General features: G+C 51.3%; 5 protein-coding genes across 5 annotated transcripts; 3 read left to right on the top strand and 2 right to left on the bottom strand.

The window, feature by feature from the left end:
- Window positions 1-9: 9 nt before the first annotated feature.
- Window positions 10-732, top strand: N7532_001809 (OB fold domain-containing protein; the record flags this gene model as incomplete). Its single annotated transcript, XM_056614303.1, has 1 exon — window positions 10-732. The coding sequence occupies one exon, from the start codon at window positions 10-12 to the stop codon at window positions 730-732; it is 723 nt and encodes a 240-aa protein (XP_056479344.1).
- Window positions 733-919: 187 nt separating this feature from the next.
- On the bottom strand, window positions 920-5274 carry N7532_001810 (SKI complex subunit tetratricopeptide repeat protein SKI3; the record flags this gene model as incomplete). Its single annotated transcript, XM_056614304.1, has 3 exons — window positions 920-4826; window positions 4890-5090; window positions 5159-5274. The coding sequence occupies 3 exons, from the start codon at window positions 5272-5274 to the stop codon at window positions 920-922; spliced, it is 4224 nt and encodes a 1407-aa protein (XP_056479345.1).
- Window positions 5275-5804: 530 nt separating this feature from the next.
- N7532_001811 (sterylglucosidase 1) lies at window positions 5805-8215 on the top strand (the record flags this gene model as incomplete). Its single annotated transcript, XM_056614305.1, has 4 exons — window positions 5805-6188; window positions 6242-7179; window positions 7233-7551; window positions 7604-8215. 4 exons carry the CDS (start codon window positions 5805-5807, stop codon window positions 8213-8215), a joined length of 2253 nt encoding a protein of 750 aa, XP_056479346.1.
- Window positions 8216-8995: 780 nt separating this feature from the next.
- Window positions 8996-13303, top strand: N7532_001812 (karyopherin MSN5; the record flags this gene model as incomplete). Its single annotated transcript, XM_056614306.1, has 10 exons — window positions 8996-9799; window positions 9858-10046; window positions 10103-10571; window positions 10625-10857; window positions 10920-11144; window positions 11278-11381; window positions 11436-11718; window positions 11748-11890; window positions 11952-12795; window positions 12866-13303. 10 exons carry the CDS (start codon window positions 8996-8998, stop codon window positions 13301-13303), a joined length of 3732 nt encoding a protein of 1243 aa, XP_056479347.1.
- Window positions 13304-14761: 1458 nt separating this feature from the next.
- On the bottom strand, window positions 14762-16387 carry N7532_001813 (putative MFS alpha-glucoside transporter; the record flags this gene model as incomplete). Its single annotated transcript, XM_056614307.1, has 2 exons — window positions 14762-16174; window positions 16223-16387. The coding sequence occupies 2 exons, from the start codon at window positions 16385-16387 to the stop codon at window positions 14762-14764; spliced, it is 1578 nt and encodes a 525-aa protein (XP_056479348.1).
- Between the last annotated feature and the right edge of the window lie 217 nt (window positions 16388-16604).

Genomic DNA, 16604 nt, shown 5'->3' on the forward strand with positions numbered 1-16604 from the left:
GCAGGCAGAATGGCCAGCGCAGAGCAGATCGCGGCTCAAATCCAAAATAAAAAGTCCCTCGCCGTCTCGTCGACCTGGCTGAACAACTTTTTGTCGACCTCCGGCTCCGCCCAGCGCAATATCCCCGCCTCCGCGATCATCAATACAGCTATATTCCGCGTCCTCGCGTCCGATTTTAGGGAATCTCTGTCGACAACCCCGGCTTCCCTATTGCCAGTTGATATCCATGACCCGAATGTACAGGAAAGACGTCTAGTAGGGCCAATTCCAGTCCAGGTTCTTGACATCGAGGATATCGGGACTAGTCTATGGAGCCAGGTCGAGGCAATTGAGCGGGTCGAACGGGGTGAAGCGGTTCGTGGCCGAGAAATCGTACGGACGGTTAATGTGGGTGATGACAACGAGGGAGAAAATGGCCAGTCCAGTAGCAACTTTGCTGGAAACACATCGGGAAGCCGAGGCGCTGGACCACATCGATTGATCCTACAAGATGCGGCCGGCACCAAAACTGTGGGTATTGAGATGCAGGCTATTGAGGACCTTTCGATCGAGAAGGTCCCGATCGGCGGGAAAATCCTCTTGCACAATGCGACTGTTGCGCGGGGTATGGTTTTGCTCGATCCACAATGTGTTTCTCTGCTCGGTGGGAAAATCGACGCCTTAAATGGGCCGTGGAAGGAAAATAGGAAAGCGTGGTTGCTGCAGAGAGTCTCCCAAGTACAAAACGAGTGAATACTACGAACTGTGGGGAATACTAGAATCATTTTAGTAATTTTTTTGTATTTTTATTTCCTTTACCCCTTTGCCATTTAAGATATCCAGGCATGTGATTGATGTTCGGAATCCATCATACATCTGCCTACGCAAGATTTATCCGTTCTGATTGAACGGACGAGTCACCAGAAAACTACTATGCCACTTAATTGGATTGGACGTAGTTCACGGACTCCCAAGCCTCTCGTTTCCATGGTGCAATCATGGTGGCCCGAAGAGCATCCCCAGTATTTCCAGTCTGAGTGTACGCTTGGCTGAGATCAGACGCTTCAAGTTTGCCATGGGGCGGAACGCAGTGCAGGGCACGCTTGACAGACATTGCTGATGCATATGGTTCACCGGAGGTGGCTGACAATTCCATCCAGCCAGAGGGTTGACCAGGGGAGAGCATAACGGCGGCAGTTGCCTCACCAAGGCGCCGGACGTCCTCCGGGAGCGAGACATCTTCGGTGAACCCCATGGCCGAAATCGCGGTCAAAAGCTTGAGAATTCTAGCACGCTCGCGGATGTCGATGTCATCCCGTGTGACCATGGTACGAAGATCCGATTCGACGGCCTCCACGGCGTCGTTGTCCCGATCCATGATGGCGATGGCCCCCAGGAGACTAACAGCCCCGACGTGCTCTGGGTGAGTCTCGATACAGTCAAACAGCTGTTGACGAGCTACCGAACGCTCTTCCTCGCCACCCTTGGCCCAAAGAACCTGAGCCAGAAGGCATACGACATCTGGGGCGTGATCTGATTCATTTAAAGCGTCACGGAACATGTCAATCGCCTGATCCATTGACTGAATGAAATAATAGGCAAGACCAGCAGTGAGGTGCGCAGACAGGCGCATCTTCTCGCAAGCCTCTGGGTCGAAATCAATCGCATCTTGTTCTTCAGACAAGGTGAGCGCCGTTTCAGCCTTTTCAGCAGCTTGCTCATAGTCCTGGCGAGCAAGAAGAACACGGGCAATGTCTGCATTTGCCTGGGCAAATCTGGAGAGCGCAGATGGCGACTCCGACGACTCGAATTCGGCCTCCATTCCGGAGCAAACAGCTTGTAGATTGGCCTCGGCGTCGCTCGTTTCGCCCATTCTTTCTCCGAGGAGTGCAGACATGTGCATAATAGGCAGGTCCGAGGGGTCTTGCGCACAAAGCTGTTGAAGGGCGAAGCAAGGTTGGATCAGCTGGGCGACTTCGTTGGAAGCCGAAAGGTCGGAAACGAGATGATCGAAAAGTGTGAGAGTATATTGGCGCTTAGAGATGGTGTCCGACGAGCTCGAGATATCAAATGCATGCGCAAATAGACCTCGTGCTTCTTTCTTGTCACCGTAGAGAAGAGCCAGTAGGCCTTGTCCCACCCAGGCTGGCGAGTAGTCTGGATCGGTCGATTGAGCTCGAGTAAAGGCGTCGTTGGCCAGTTGAATGTCATTGTGAATGAGATAAAGGGCGCCTAGGTTGGTCCAGGCCTCGGCACCCTTTTCATTGAGATGTAGGCTACGCGCAAAGGCATGCTGCGCCACCTTGGCACTCATGCTCATGGTGGCAACACCGAGCGCGTTCCAGAACTCGGCATTTCCTGCCTCTAACTCAATTGCTTTCTTGAAGCATTGCATTGCAGTCTTGAGAAACCTGCGCGGCTTCTTTATGACATCTGGGCTAGCGAGCGAGGTTCGATACGCCCGATACTCGGCACAACCAAGGTTGTACCACGCAACTGACTGGGCGAGTTGATCACCACTAGCAACATGAATTGCGCGTTTGAATGCCAGGATAGCAAGATATGTGCAGTCACTAGATTGAATTGCCTCGTTCTCGCTGGAATCAAGATAGCTGTGCCCAATTTTGTCTACCTCACTCATGATGTCAAGCTCCCCATCGTTGGCTCCGCTGGCCAAGAGAGCTCTACATTCAGAGATCGGCAGCATTCCAATTTCCTTCCCAATGTAGGAGAAGTTAATGCAGGCATCACCAACTGCCTTCCAAAGATTGAACAAGTCGCTCCGAATTTTAACAATCGAGCTTGACACGTTGATGACCTTGCTGGCTAACTCTGCCGCGTCGTGAAACAGGCCGGAATCCAGACTCTTCCAAGAGCTCTCCGCAAGTGTCTGGAGAAGAGCGGTTGTGACACCAATGTCGGCAGGCCTAGAAGCGAGGATTTCCTCGTAAAGAGCGATTGCATCACCATATTCACCAAGATCTGTTTTGACGTTGGCTAGCATGTATCGTGCAGACCAAATGTGTTCCTTCTCGGCCTCGGAGAGACGAGACTCATGCTTTCGAGCCTCTTCAAATGCCTTGGTAGCGGCGACAAAACGACCGGCATGGTGATAGCTCTCGGCGAGACCCACCCAACAATGATAATCCTCGCGTGCAAGTCGCAAAGCGCATTGGAATGACACGGCGCTTTTGTCATACTGCTGCCTGTTGATCTGCACGGCACCAAGAGCCGCGTATGGCCAGCTGTATCCTGGACGTTTGGAACTAGGGGCGGGCTGAGCGTTGCCCGAGTCCACAACTCGCTGTGAAATAGCCTCCACGAGGTCCCATTCCTGTTGGTCTGCAAAACCTTTCGCCAGGCGTTCAGCTGCTGGAATCTCAGACGTTGAAAGCTCGAAGGCTTTGTGAAATGATCGCCGTGCCCTTGTCTTGTCCTTCTTGTAATCCGCAAAGTAGAATCCGAGGCTCGAGTAGGCCGGGGCGTAATTCATATCGGCATTGATTGATCCAAGGAAATATGCATATGCACCATTACGAGCCTTTCGTGCGGCCGGGGATGGGTCAAGCTCCCATAGACAGTAGCCTATACGATAGAGAAGGACTGCCTTGAAAGACCTGCTCTCTGGCTGCTCTTTCATCAGGCTCTCAAGAGCAGCCTCAAGACCCGCTCGGCCAGTTACAAGGTCACCATCCAATGCGATACACCAGTAAAGCTCTCCGCGGATCTTGATGTCGGTGGGGTCACGCGCCAGGGCACGCCTCAGGAATTCGACTGCATTTTTGTAGTCTTTATCATCTTGGAGGATCAAACCAATTCCGAGAAGGCAGACCGTGGATGACGGCTTTCTTCCTAGGATTTCCTCGAAAACCCCCTTGGCTTCGGAGTGGTGACGAGGAGACTGGTGATGGATCAAGGAGTTGGCGAGGTTGATTTTGAGAGAGTCGGTGGTGTTGGCTAAATTGACGCCGGTGCGGCCTACCAGGTCGGGTATGATGCTCTCTAGTCCCTTGCGGGCTACATCAATCGCGACCTGATATTCTCCGGCAGAATGGTAAAGGTCAGCCATGATGCGATGGGCGATTGCGGACGTAGGGGCATGGTCCAATCCATCGACCATCAGGATCATAGGGTCCAGCGCAGCCAGATCGGTTATATCGCTGTCTTTCGCTTGCTTGTCTTCATCTGGGTTTTCCTTCGGAAAAGGCGAGAGGTCACTGAGAAGAAAACCCTTGAGGACCTTTGCCAGTCCATCTTCCGGGAAGAACTCGATATACTCACGCAAGACGCCAACATCCCACTGGGAATACGTCTGTACATCCTGCCACTCGAGGACAATCTCCCAGGCCAATTTAAACGGGTGCTTGATGACAACCATACCCTGAGCGGAGCGCAGTATTTCTCTTCTCTTGGTATTTCTCTTCTTATGAGGCATGACCTCGAGCTCATCACAGGCTCTCTGGAGCAGTCTTTCCTCGTATTGACGGCGGACTTCGTCGTCGTTTGTCCAGTCGATGATGCCTTGGTAGAGTTGCTCTAACTGTGTCTGTTTGAAAGCTTCGCGCTTAACCTCAAGTGTGACCAGATCGATCCGGGCACCCAGACGGGTTCTCCGTTCGCCAATTTCGCGATTGATGTATTCTTTCTCTTCGGCTTCGGTGATTTCGATAAGGCGGAGATAGGTATGGGACGGGTGAGGCACTCGGCCTTCGAGAACTCCGTACAGGGGGCAGGTGGGGAGACTGTAAAGTAAGGCGCGCTTGTACTGTGCCGGGGAACCTCGACTCCGCGCGACGTTGGTGTACTTCTCGATCACCTCTGCACATCGTGCCGGTGCTGAGTCCTCACTGCGAGGTTCCGGTATTAAAATCGGCCGATGGCATGGCCTCAGGGAAAGGAATGATACGTACAGGTTCGCAAATATGGTAGCTAGCTTGAAAGCTGCATCATGCCAGGCGTTAAGCTTCGAGGCGCCCTGTTTCTGGTAAACAGCGATCAAGCCCTGCCAAGCTGTGCGGTCATCCGGTTTGATACGCGTCGCCGCGAGGTACGTCTGTTCAGCTTCATCGTTCTGGTTCAGCTTGTCATACGCGAGGCCTAGAAAGACATGGCTGTCAAGACAGAAGAATAAAAGTCAGCATTGGTGTGGTGAAGCTTTGAGGGGGGTACGGGGACGAACGCATGATAATTTCCTGGATCTTCTTGCACGAGAACCTTGGCCTTGCCAACTGCCGTATCGTAGTCTTTCGAATCAATTGCCGCTCGCACGGCCTTCAGCGCCGCATTCTTCGACATTGTCAGATCGTGGCCAGCGCGAAGGAGGCGGGGAGGTTCTGGTGTGGCCGAGGAAGAGTGGAGCAAGTAAGAGGGCGATCGGTTGGCGCCGATACGTCACCGCTTATCGGCTATCGACCAGCTGCTCACTTGACAGCCGGGAACATCGCAGTCACTTGATCTTGTCCCCTCCACCTCGTCTCTTTGCTGCCTGCAAAATATCTGTCTCTCTCTCTTTCTGAAGAAAGCTTCCGCGAGCTCCAAAACCCGTATGTGACGAAGTGGGGTGTTCATGCGAACGGCATTATCGAGCGTAAGCAGCTTGAATGTTCTCCCTAGGTCATTCGCGAGAGCTGCTGCAATCATGTCCCTAGTCAGCTCTAGTCAAGCCGATCCATGCTAATGTTGGGGTTTGCTTCAGTGGCTTTGTCCGAACAATCATCGTCTTCAATTTTGCCCCGTTCTTCCCTCTGGGTATCCCTAGATCCCGCCTTGTCTTACGCCGTTCCGCGTTATCTCCTGGAGTAGGTGCAGCGAAGCATCGTTTCGAAATGGCATCCTTGCGCCTCCACATCGATGGCAGGATCTTTCGCGATTCCCATAAACGGGAAGTAGTGATGCGAGGCATCAACGTGGCAGGCGATGCGAAATATCCAAAGTCTCCAGATCTTCCCTCCTTCGTGCCCGATAAGTTCTTCGAAGCCGATGACGTCTCATTCGTCGGCCGCCCTTTCTCTCTAGAGGACGCGCATACGCATTTCAGAAGACTTCGCAAGTGGGGATACAACACGATCAGATATATCTTCACGTGGGAGGCCATTGAACATGCGGGGCCCCACATCTACGATGAGGAATGGATCACGTTTATGATCGAGGTTCTCCGCATAGCGAAGCAGTATGGGTTTTATATTTTCATGGATCCTCACCAGGATGTGGTAGGTTGTACAAATCGACTAATTAGCAGGCTCCATCGGCTGATAGTTAGCAGTGGTCACGGTTCTCCGGGGGTTCCGGTGCCCCTATGTGGACACTATACGCAGCAGGTCTTAATCCGAAAGGCTTCAAGAAAACCGAGGCTGCCCTTGTCCAGAACACATATGACATTCCCGCCGAGTTCCCCAAGATGATCTGGAGTACAAATTACACACGAATGGTCTGCCAAACAATGTTCACGCTCTTTTGGGCTGGCCGAGATTTTGCTCCCAAGGCCATTATCGATGACATGAACATACAAGACTACCTGCAAAGTCATTACATTGCTGCGTGCACACATCTTGCGCAGAGGATTCATGATGCTGGGGGCCTAGAAAACGAAGTGGTCATCGGCTGGGAAAGTCTCAATGAACCCAACCGGGGTCTCATTGGCCTGCAAGATATTTCAATAGTTCCACCTGAGCAACAGCTTCAGCTTGGAACGTCCCCCACTGCTTTCCAGGGCATGCTTACAGCCGCTGGACGGGCATGTGAGGAAACCACGTGGGGATTCGGTAGCTTTGGCCCTTATCAGACCGGTCGGGAACTTGTGGACCCGGAAGGTGAGATAGCGTGGCTGCTGGCCGGCGATACGGATATTGATACGAGATATGGCTGGAAACGTGACTCTGGTTGGAAGCTCGGAGAGTGCCTCTGGGCTCAACATGGCGTGTGGGAACCATCCAGCGATACTCTTCTTCAGAAGGACTATTTCTCCAAAGTTCCCCAGACTGGAAAGAAGCTGGACTATGAGATTTTCACTAATACCTATTTCTTGCACCACTACCGAGCGTACCGCGATGCAATCCGTGCCGTCTGCCCGCAAACAATCATGCTGTGCCAACCGCCAGTGATGGAGGTGCCTCCTGACCTGAAAGGGACCATTGATGACGACCCTAACATGGTGCATGCCGTTCATTTCTATGACGGGTTGACCTTAATGACCAAGCACTGGTATGTTGTGACTTTGCGCTGCGATTCTACCTCTTGAGTCTAACATATTCCAGGAATCGCCTCTATAACGTCGACGTCATTGGGGTTCTTCGAGGCAAGTACTGGGCCCCGGCCTTCGCTGTCAAAATTGGGGAGACTGCGATCCGCAATTGCCTGCGTGATCAGCTGAAATTTCTGCGCGAAGAGAGCTTGAAATACATGGGCAACCACCCACTCCTCTTCACAGAGATCGGAATTCCGTATGACATGGACGATAAGAACGCCTACAAAACAGGCGACTATAGCAGTCAGACCAGTGCTATGGATGCCAATCACTATGCTCTCGAAGGGAGCACGGCCAATGGGTTCACGCTGTGGGTGTATGAAACTGAGGTAAGCAGACGTTCTCCCAGTGTAAAACTGCAGCATACTAAGGCGAGTGCAGAACAATCATGAATGGGGTGATTTTTGGAATGGGGAGGATTTGTCGATTTGGTCGCGGGACGACCACGAGCTCCCCAGCGGTGGCGGAATCCGCTCGCTCGACCCCAATTCCCCTGCTTACTCGGAGAGCCATAGTAGTGGCGAGCAACCAGAAGTCGGGCCACGCAATCTGAAGCGTGCGTTGACGTCTCCCTCGATATCCAGTAGTTTCTCCCAGTCCCCCAAGGGCTATCGTGCGGCCGAGGCCTATCTTCGACCATCCCCGATCTATGTCAGCGGGAGGCTCGACCATCACGTCTTTGATCTTCAGAACTGCACATTCACCATGTCCTTGACGGCGGAGGCGGCGACGAGCACCGAAGCGCCTACTGAGATCTACCTTCCCGAATTCCACTTCCCCGAAGATCAGACCGACGTTGCCGTAAGTGGCGGTAAGTGGGAGTTGGAGATCGACGAGTCTACCAAGGGTCAACGCTTGCTCTGGTGGCATGCGGAAGGAGAACAGGACATCAAGATCGAAGGCGTCAAGCGCAAAGTCGGCGAATATTCCAATTCGGGCGAGGACGTGACCTACCTGGAACAGTGTCAACGTGGCCAATGTGTAATGATGTGATTTTTTTTTGGTTTCTAATCTCTTCCCAAGATTTCTAGTTCACTTCTCTCTGGTCCTCGTGCAATGTCGACTAAAGTTGTTGTAGAATGCGATTGTAGGCCCGACAGACCCATGGATCGCGTCCAGCATGCAGCAGATAAGATAAACAACCGGTGACGATGGAGGGGCAGTCCTCAGGGAGACAAAGTAAAAACACGGAGCAAAACAAAGGCGTAGGGAAGTGCTACCAATTGGCACCAGCTGCTTCGCGTCTGCTCGTGCTAGAAAACGCGTGAAGAAAGACGAAACAGTGGGAGCGGTGTGTCCTGGGAAAAGGCCTCGTCGGTCGGCCAAGCCCAGATCCGCCGCAGGCCCCCAACTTCCGAAGTGCTGCGTCTCCGGCTTCCTTTCCGCATCGTTTCTTCACACCCGCCACGCGCAAAACTGCCCCACCACTATCCTGGAACAACCCCGACCTCCACAACATCAGACTCAATCCTCATCTCCTACCTTCCGTTCTCAACTCGGATTCGATTACCACCGAATCGCCGAATGGCCGTTGTTGCTGTGTCCGGCTGCTAAACTTCTCCTACGGACAGGGTCAACGGCCAAAACATTCAGCACACACCTCTCCTAGCCACGCCTGTGAGATTATGAGAAGCGAAATATCAACCTGATACAGCAAACACTCGTCCTCTGTCTCATCTCTCGTACTGAAAGCCCGCGCCCGCGATACGCTCCCTACCTCCGCCCCGTCACCGTGTATTCCCAATCGTCTCCCACACTCGGCGTGCCACAGAGATGTCTCTCGAAGAACTGATTCGGGCTCTCGAAGTCATCCATAGTCCAACGTCGACAAATGAACTTCGCAAAGAAGCTCTCACTTTCGTTGAGTCGTTCAAAGACGACGCAGGGGCGGCTCGGAATGGATTCTTGCTGGCATCGCGTACCGATAACGCCCCCGTGGTGCGATATTTCGGTCTCACTCTTATGGATCATGCCTTGCGCCATCTTTCCCTCACCGACTCTGAACAAATCGCGGCAATTCGAGGCATGATCTTGGAGCTGGCCGAGCACATTTACCCCGAGGACCCGAATTATTTCCGCAACAAAATCCCCCAGCTGTTGGCCGAGGCAGCCAAGAAGAGCTGGGGTCTGGATTGGATGGATATGGACACGACGCTGGTCAAGTTCTGGGGTATGACTGTGTACCATAATGAGCTCGTGCTTTCTCTTTTGGAGACACTCTCCGAGGACGTGTTCTTCCGCGAGGATACAGTCTCGTCGCTGCGTGGCTCTGAGCTGAACCGCGCGCTCGTGGAAATTTTCACTCCGTCTGCGATCGTTGAACAAATCCACCCCGACACGAAGACCAATACAATGCTACGGTGCGGGCAAGAGGGTTGGCTCGTTCGAATCTCCGAATTTTTGATCTATTGTGTTGAGAATTTGGGGAATTCGCAGGTTGCCAAGCCCGCTGCTCTCAAGGCCCTGAAGACCTTGAGAAGCGCGCTGTCATGGTCGGTGTACCAAGCCGTCACCGCTTCCCAGGTCGTGTCAAGCATATTTAGGTCGCTGACCTGCCAGGATGAGCAAATTTTGCTTGTAAGAAACGCTCTTCCCGTTGCTGGTAGTGTGAACAAGGCTAACACCATGCATCTAGGCCGCCGTCGAGGCCCTGCACGCTCTTTACGGCCGGAACAACATGGGAAATGAAGATTCTCATGGTCTTGTCTGTCTCATCTTCGAGCCCGATTATCTGATTACTCTCCAAAATCTGTACCAGTGGTCCATTGTGAGCCCCGAAGATGTCGACGAGCCCAAGTATCTCGTTTCCAAGAAGCTCTCCGAGGTAAGATGGTGGTCTTCCCTTATCATATGAAACTGATCAAACTAACCAATTCCTAGATGGTATCGTACATCGCCGCGTGCTTAGAAGACAAGCAGTTCTTACAAGACACCATGAATCGCCTCGACCTCCCGCGATTCTTCAATTTCATGGTCAACATCATGCAGCATCAGAGTTTGACTGTGTCCATTCCTGCTCTGCATCTTTGGTCAAAACTCCTGTCTATCACGAAGATCGCAATGTCGGAATTTGTCCTGGAGCTCACGCCTAGCCTTTTGAACATCTGCACCCAACGTTTAATACGCTGGGAATCTCTCCCGGCTGATTCAGATGATCCTACCGTCCAATTTCTGGTCGAGGACATCGACACTCTTCCAGAGAGACATGCGTTTGTGGGCAACTACCGCCGGTACTGCTCTTCCATTATCGAGTCCGTCACCAGGATCCGGCCAGAGGCGGTCCGTGACATTCTGAACCAAGTCGATGAGAACCTGAACAATCTGTACAGTGGGCTGGAACCCTTTACAAGTATGATCTTAATGAAACCCCTTGTGATTAATAAACTACTAACGCAAGCCTAGTTCAAACATTCAACAAGTCTGCCATTTCAATTATGCGAGCCGATGCTCAATTTGCAGTAGTTGAGGCCGTGATCAAGAGCTTCCACAAGTGGGAGGCTCAGCAAGACGTGAGTCACCTCCTAACTGTTGACGACTTTTCATTTTACTCACCAATGCAGGTGCAGGAAATCTATGAGTCTCTAGTGTTCGACATGGGAATCTGGGCCCAGGGTCTGATGACAAGGAACTTTGAGGTTGGTAGCCCCGTTATACCTACTTATCTTGTCAAGCCCAGAAGTACTAATTTTCACAACAGGATCCGGTTCTGAAACAGCGAGTCGTTAAACTTTTGGTGGACATCTCCTTCAAGGCGTTGAATAGGCAGCCTGACTTTGCCCTCAGGGTTCTGGAGCACATCCTCATGACACGGCTTCCCGATCAGCCTGATTACCCTGCCTATGCAGAGGCTGTCAAAGAACTCCATGGTCTCGCTAGCCATGAACTGCGTCGTCTAGCCATGCGCTATGCAGACCATTTCTCGGTACGTACGGTTTTTACCGAACATCTTTATTCTTTTCTTTCTTCATCTTTTTTTTTTTTTTTTTTTTTTGCTACCTTCTCCACATCCCCCCTTTTGCTTCTTTTAAAATCAGTCTCACTAATTCGCCATTTAGACTTTCTACGACTCGCTGGAGCCAAAGATTCAAGAAATCACGAATGTCAACAAAGTGGATGACAAGCTGCAGATGGAATTGACTTCCAGCTTGATGATCATCATGTACCGTGTATTCTCCCTATGCATCGAAAATAATCTTATGCTAATCTGAAGTAGGCAACGCGCGACCAATGTTGACCCGAATCTGCGTCAGCAACGGCTAGCTGCATTCCTTGAGCCTGTTCGCCAGGCTTGGCAAGATGACAGTTTCCGACAGGCCAGCTCGTCTTTTGACGGATTCTGTAAGATGCTTGGGCTCGAGAACGTCGGCTCGTACATGCAGGCAAAGCAAGCTCAAAATTTTGCCGACTGGTCGGAAGTTGCTCTGGACAATGAGGGAAAGGTCATCCAAGAACAAATGACCACCAAGTTCCAGGCATGGACTTTTTCTTTCCAGGTTGTATGAAACTTTGCTAACCGGTATAACAGATGTTACCATTGCGGGGCACGAAAACCATGATGTCAGTCTCGGTGGATAAGCTGAAGGCTTCCGACGCTGCCTATCCAATTGCTTGTGATATGTGGCGTGATCTCATCCCCCAGATACTTCCGACTCTCCTTCAACTTGTCAGGTACATCGCCAGTGCTTTCTCATTGTTGAAGTTGGTTTCGTGCTAATTCAAATATTCGCAGCCACGCGCATGCTTTCCATAATCCCGCCAACTGGGCCGTCAGCAATGAGATGCGGGCTGTTGTCGAGCGGATTTTGACTGACCGATTCTGGCAAGCCGGCATTTCAAGCGGGAGCCGTGACGATTTTTATGCTCGAATCACGGCATCGAAGGCGACCTTAGAGGGGTTTGCCTCTTCGGTCCGCGGTAAGATCAGAGGAGTCCGCGAATCATGCTATTCCATGCTGTACAGCATGAGCAGAATGCGTGATCATTTTTACGGCTTCGCTGAGCTTCCTGGACCTCTGTCAGAAGCTCTTTTCAAGGACTCCGAGCATCTTTCCTCTCACCAATTTTCGGTCTTACTCAACGTCTCCCGCTACTTGATCGACGATTGCCCCGTGCAGTACCGCGGTCAATATCTTCCTCCCATGCTCGCAACTTTGTTCGGAAGTATTGACCGCAAAATTACCAGCGAATGGCAATTGATTGAGCAGAGAAAGAATGGCATTTCGGATGGTGATCTTACCGACGAGATGAAATCCGAAAGTGTACTACGCCAACTGACCTATTCCGCTGTCCTCATGGCCGCCAGTTTGCTCGATCCCCAAAGAGGAGGTGAGGAATGCGCATCTCGCCACCGAGAATATCCAAGTCTAAAAATGTATCCAAGTCTAACGTACCTTTTTGCCCAAGATCCATACAGGAACGAGGCTGAGCCTAACACACCTCAATCGATGCCCTCGCCTGACGACTCGATTCGAAATTTCGTTCTTTCGTCCCCCGAAATCTTCGAACCAGTCATGCTCTTTTGTACGCATGCACTCAGCATGCGCGACACACGATGCTGCAGCATAATCACCCGTGTCATTCGATCAATCCTCCCCCGACTTTGCTCCCCCCAACAATAGCCCTACCACTGTTACTATCCGCGAGTTCATCTGCACAGAGGTCCTGAAGGCGGGCATCACATCAGTCCATGAGCCCTACTTCGTCGATATGCAGAAAGACCTGGCCCAGCTTATTGCGTCTATCTGGGTGCTTTACGGATACGCCAGTGAAACACCTCGGTCCGTTCTCCTGAGTCTGCCCGGCATCTCAGAATCTCAGGTCGCCCAAACTGAAGACGCTCTACGACGTTCTTCTGCTCCTCGTCAGCAACGCGCTCTGGTCCTTGATCTCCTGGAACCTCTTCGTGGTATTAGCATCACCGAACAAGGCAAAATCATGAAGTCTCGCGAGGAACGACGCAAGTTTCTCACGGCCCTCCAAGAGAAGTACCGGGCGTTGCCGATGGAAACTGAGAACGAGAATCACCGTGTCGATATCAATGATGGCCCAGATCTGTCTGGGGTCGCCGACATGTTTGGTTGATTCATTCAAAGCCCCGAAACTTCACATCTGTTCAATAACCCCATCAGCGATCGATTTTTCCAACTAATTTTTCAAAATCCACGCGGATGCATGTTACCCACATCATGATCCCCCCAAAGGTAGCAAATTATCGAAAATTCACCTTCCCCTGTGGTGGCCTTCTCATAATTCAATGCATCTCGAGCGTAAATCTAAATTTCCTTTCTTTTTCTTGTTTTCCTACCTCTTTTCTATTCATATTAGCTCTTCAGGTTTTACTGTTAACTGTTAGGCTTATAGACTACCCTTGGCGGCGGCGCTCATGGGGTTGTCATTCCATACAGTTCTGTACGGCGGAACGTATGAAAATGTCAAAAAACAAACAGAACTCAATAATCTGGCAAGCCATCACAAGCTTACTTGGACTCATTCGGAAAATGAGTCTTTGACTGTGTTGTCGTTACGTCACAATATGCTAGTGATCAAAATGCCTCAGTGTTCCCCCGGAAATACAATTTTGTGACCGGCTCTCCTGATTTCAGCTCCAATTCATATGAACATGGCATTCCGGGATCGCAACAGCATTATGTTGCCGCTGGGATCTCGACGCCATACCCGGGGGCACTCTTTACCAGAGACTAGGGGAATGCCAAGCCACTGAGAGTATCTCGCTAAGGCAGTCTCAAACCGACGCATTTGTCATTGTTCAAGGGTAGAAGATCGAGAACAATGCACTTCCGACATTTTCAAGCAAGACAGCAGGAGCAGACGACCCCACTGGCTTCAATTCCATCACGATTCCCGCAACACCTCACGGACACGGCGAAGAAACAATTCGCAATTTCAAGATCCTTTCCGAGGCTCGTTGCTCGGGAACAATACCAATTTTTGACGATCCTGGAGCCCTGCGCGAGAGACGTTAAACCAGGTCTATTTAGCAATTCGAGAATGTTCAATACAATCTCTGGTGGTATCGAACGGGTCCAGGGCTCGCTAGAATTTGTTTGCATCCTCCATCAGTCTGTTGTGAAAACCTGCGCTAACAGGCGAAATCCTGGGAGCCATCCCGTGTGACACAGCCGTTTAATATCGAGATTGGCTTGATGCTTGCGATTCTGTCTTGTGATGTTTCCGCAGATACAACATGTCGCAAGGAAAGAAAATTCATCGCACAGTACCCTGCCCAATCTCGTCTTTTAGAAGAGATTCAGCACTCCGTGTGGCTTTATAGGTTGAAGCCTCGGTCTGAAAACATTCCTGCAAAACGACAAGAAATCCACAATACCAAAAGACCTTTTCCAGAGCGGAAAATTGGCCTGTCATGCGTTCAGTAAGCAGCATAGTCGAATGCGGCATGGGGACACGGTGTCTCATTGAAAGCTCCCGAAAATTTACCTCAATGGTCTCAAATTCCCATGCTGTAATTTCTAGAAAATTCTCAAATTCATCACTGCTTCGCTCGGTAATTCCCAGGAGCAATCATTCTAAGCGCCTCCCGCTGACATCAATGTTGACCTTGAAATATTTGAACTTGCGACTTGGCACCTTGCGTTCAAACAGAATATCCAGCTCCTCAAACGTCCGTCCCTTAGTCTCGGGCATGAACCAGAAACAATACATCGCACAGAGCATGGCCAGACCAGAAAATACAAATCCGATCTTACCGCGCCAGTTTCCTTGATCTTCATTCATTGCATATGGAATCACCACAGCAAAAACAATAGACCAGACAAAGCAGGTCACGGTGGACAATGCGATCGTGAATCCTCGGAGCTTCGCCGACGAAACTTCCGCTAGCAACACATAGCAAAACGGGCCCAGGCTGAGGTCATACACGAATGTGCAGGCTAACATTAGTCCGCATTGTACCCATGTGGCTGATTTCTGTCGCGGAGCGAGATCGACCGCCCCGATTAGCAGTTGTAAAACGGCCAACATCGAGCACCCATAGAGGTACATGGTTCTCCGGCCGACGAACGAAAGCAGGAACCACGAGATGCATGTCCCCAGCAAGCCGAGTGCCGTGAGACCGATGTTCATAGAAAATGCATCTGAGGAGTTCAAGCCCGCCAGCTCCATGAAATGCACGGCATAGCTGAGAAAGAACACGTTACCAACGAAGGCTTGCATATCGTATGCCATGACACAGATGAGCAGGCGGCGGAAATTAGCTCCCCGGAAACAGTCGAGGTATCCAAGCTTTTCGCCCCGGTGACTTTCCTCCAACCGAAGGGTCTCCCTTATATGCGCAAGCTTCTTTGACACATCCACCGAAGGTGTTCCAAGCCGACGTAGCGATGTCCTCGCGTCTTCATAGCGGCCTTTGCGGCACAGCCAATAGGGTGGTTCGGGACACAGTGGTACCAAGACCAGCATGACACATGGTAAAGCCCATTGAGTGGCGATCGGGATCTTGTATGACCACTTGCTATCCATAGACTCGGTGCCCTTGAGAATACCGGACGCGATGAGAGAACCAATAGAGAAAGCAAGGTTGGTGATTGTGGCAGCGAAACCGCGCAAGACCAATGGAGTGACTTCGCCGACATATGCCGATGCACAGATGGGGTAGAAGGCAATAATACAGCCGTTCATCAGCTCGCCGACAAACAACTGGGCCGGTGTGTGGCTGAAAAATTGTACGAAGATGAATGCGATCGACAGAACGCAGCAACCGGCAGTCATCCACCGAGGCCCAAACCGTTCATAAGCAATCCCTGACAAAAGAGCACCGATGATGGCACCCAGGAGATTCGCGTAATTGAATGCTGAAAGCCACTGCGCAGCAATAATGTATTTTCCATTGTGGTTATAGCCGTAAATCTCCTTGAAGATGGGAAGGCCGACTAGGCTGCGCACGATGCCTCCATCAATACCCTTGAGAATCGTTGCCTAAAATCGTGAGAAAATTGTCAACGAGTTGTTAGGGGCCTGACTGACCAGGTTCATCAGAATCCCCCAACCAATGGCGGGGTAATGCAGACGCATTGCATCCCACCATCCGAGGACATGTTCCTCCTTGGTGAACTGGTATGACAGTTCGGCCTCTTCAGACGCATCGGCCGGGATATGCTGGACCACAGTCACATGCTTCTCCGACACCATTGTCATTGTTCATATCGAAATAACATCGCAACTGAAATTCAAAAAGGACGATGCATTTATCTTGATGCCAAGAGCTTGGCGGTGGGTTCCAATTACAACGGACGAATTATTCATTATCGCTGCTGGTGGGGACCATGCTGAATGGCGGAGAGTGCCGACGAAGACATGCAGCGGAGTGGACGATGGAATGAGGACCTTGGAGCCCGGTTAGTGCATG

The sequence above is a fragment of the Penicillium argentinense genome (assembly GCF_028826775.1).
Source record: "Penicillium argentinense strain IBT 30761 chromosome Unknown utg000002l_segment0_segment0, whole genome shotgun sequence".
Taxonomy (NCBI): Eukaryota; Fungi; Ascomycota; class Eurotiomycetes; order Eurotiales; family Aspergillaceae; genus Penicillium; species Penicillium argentinense.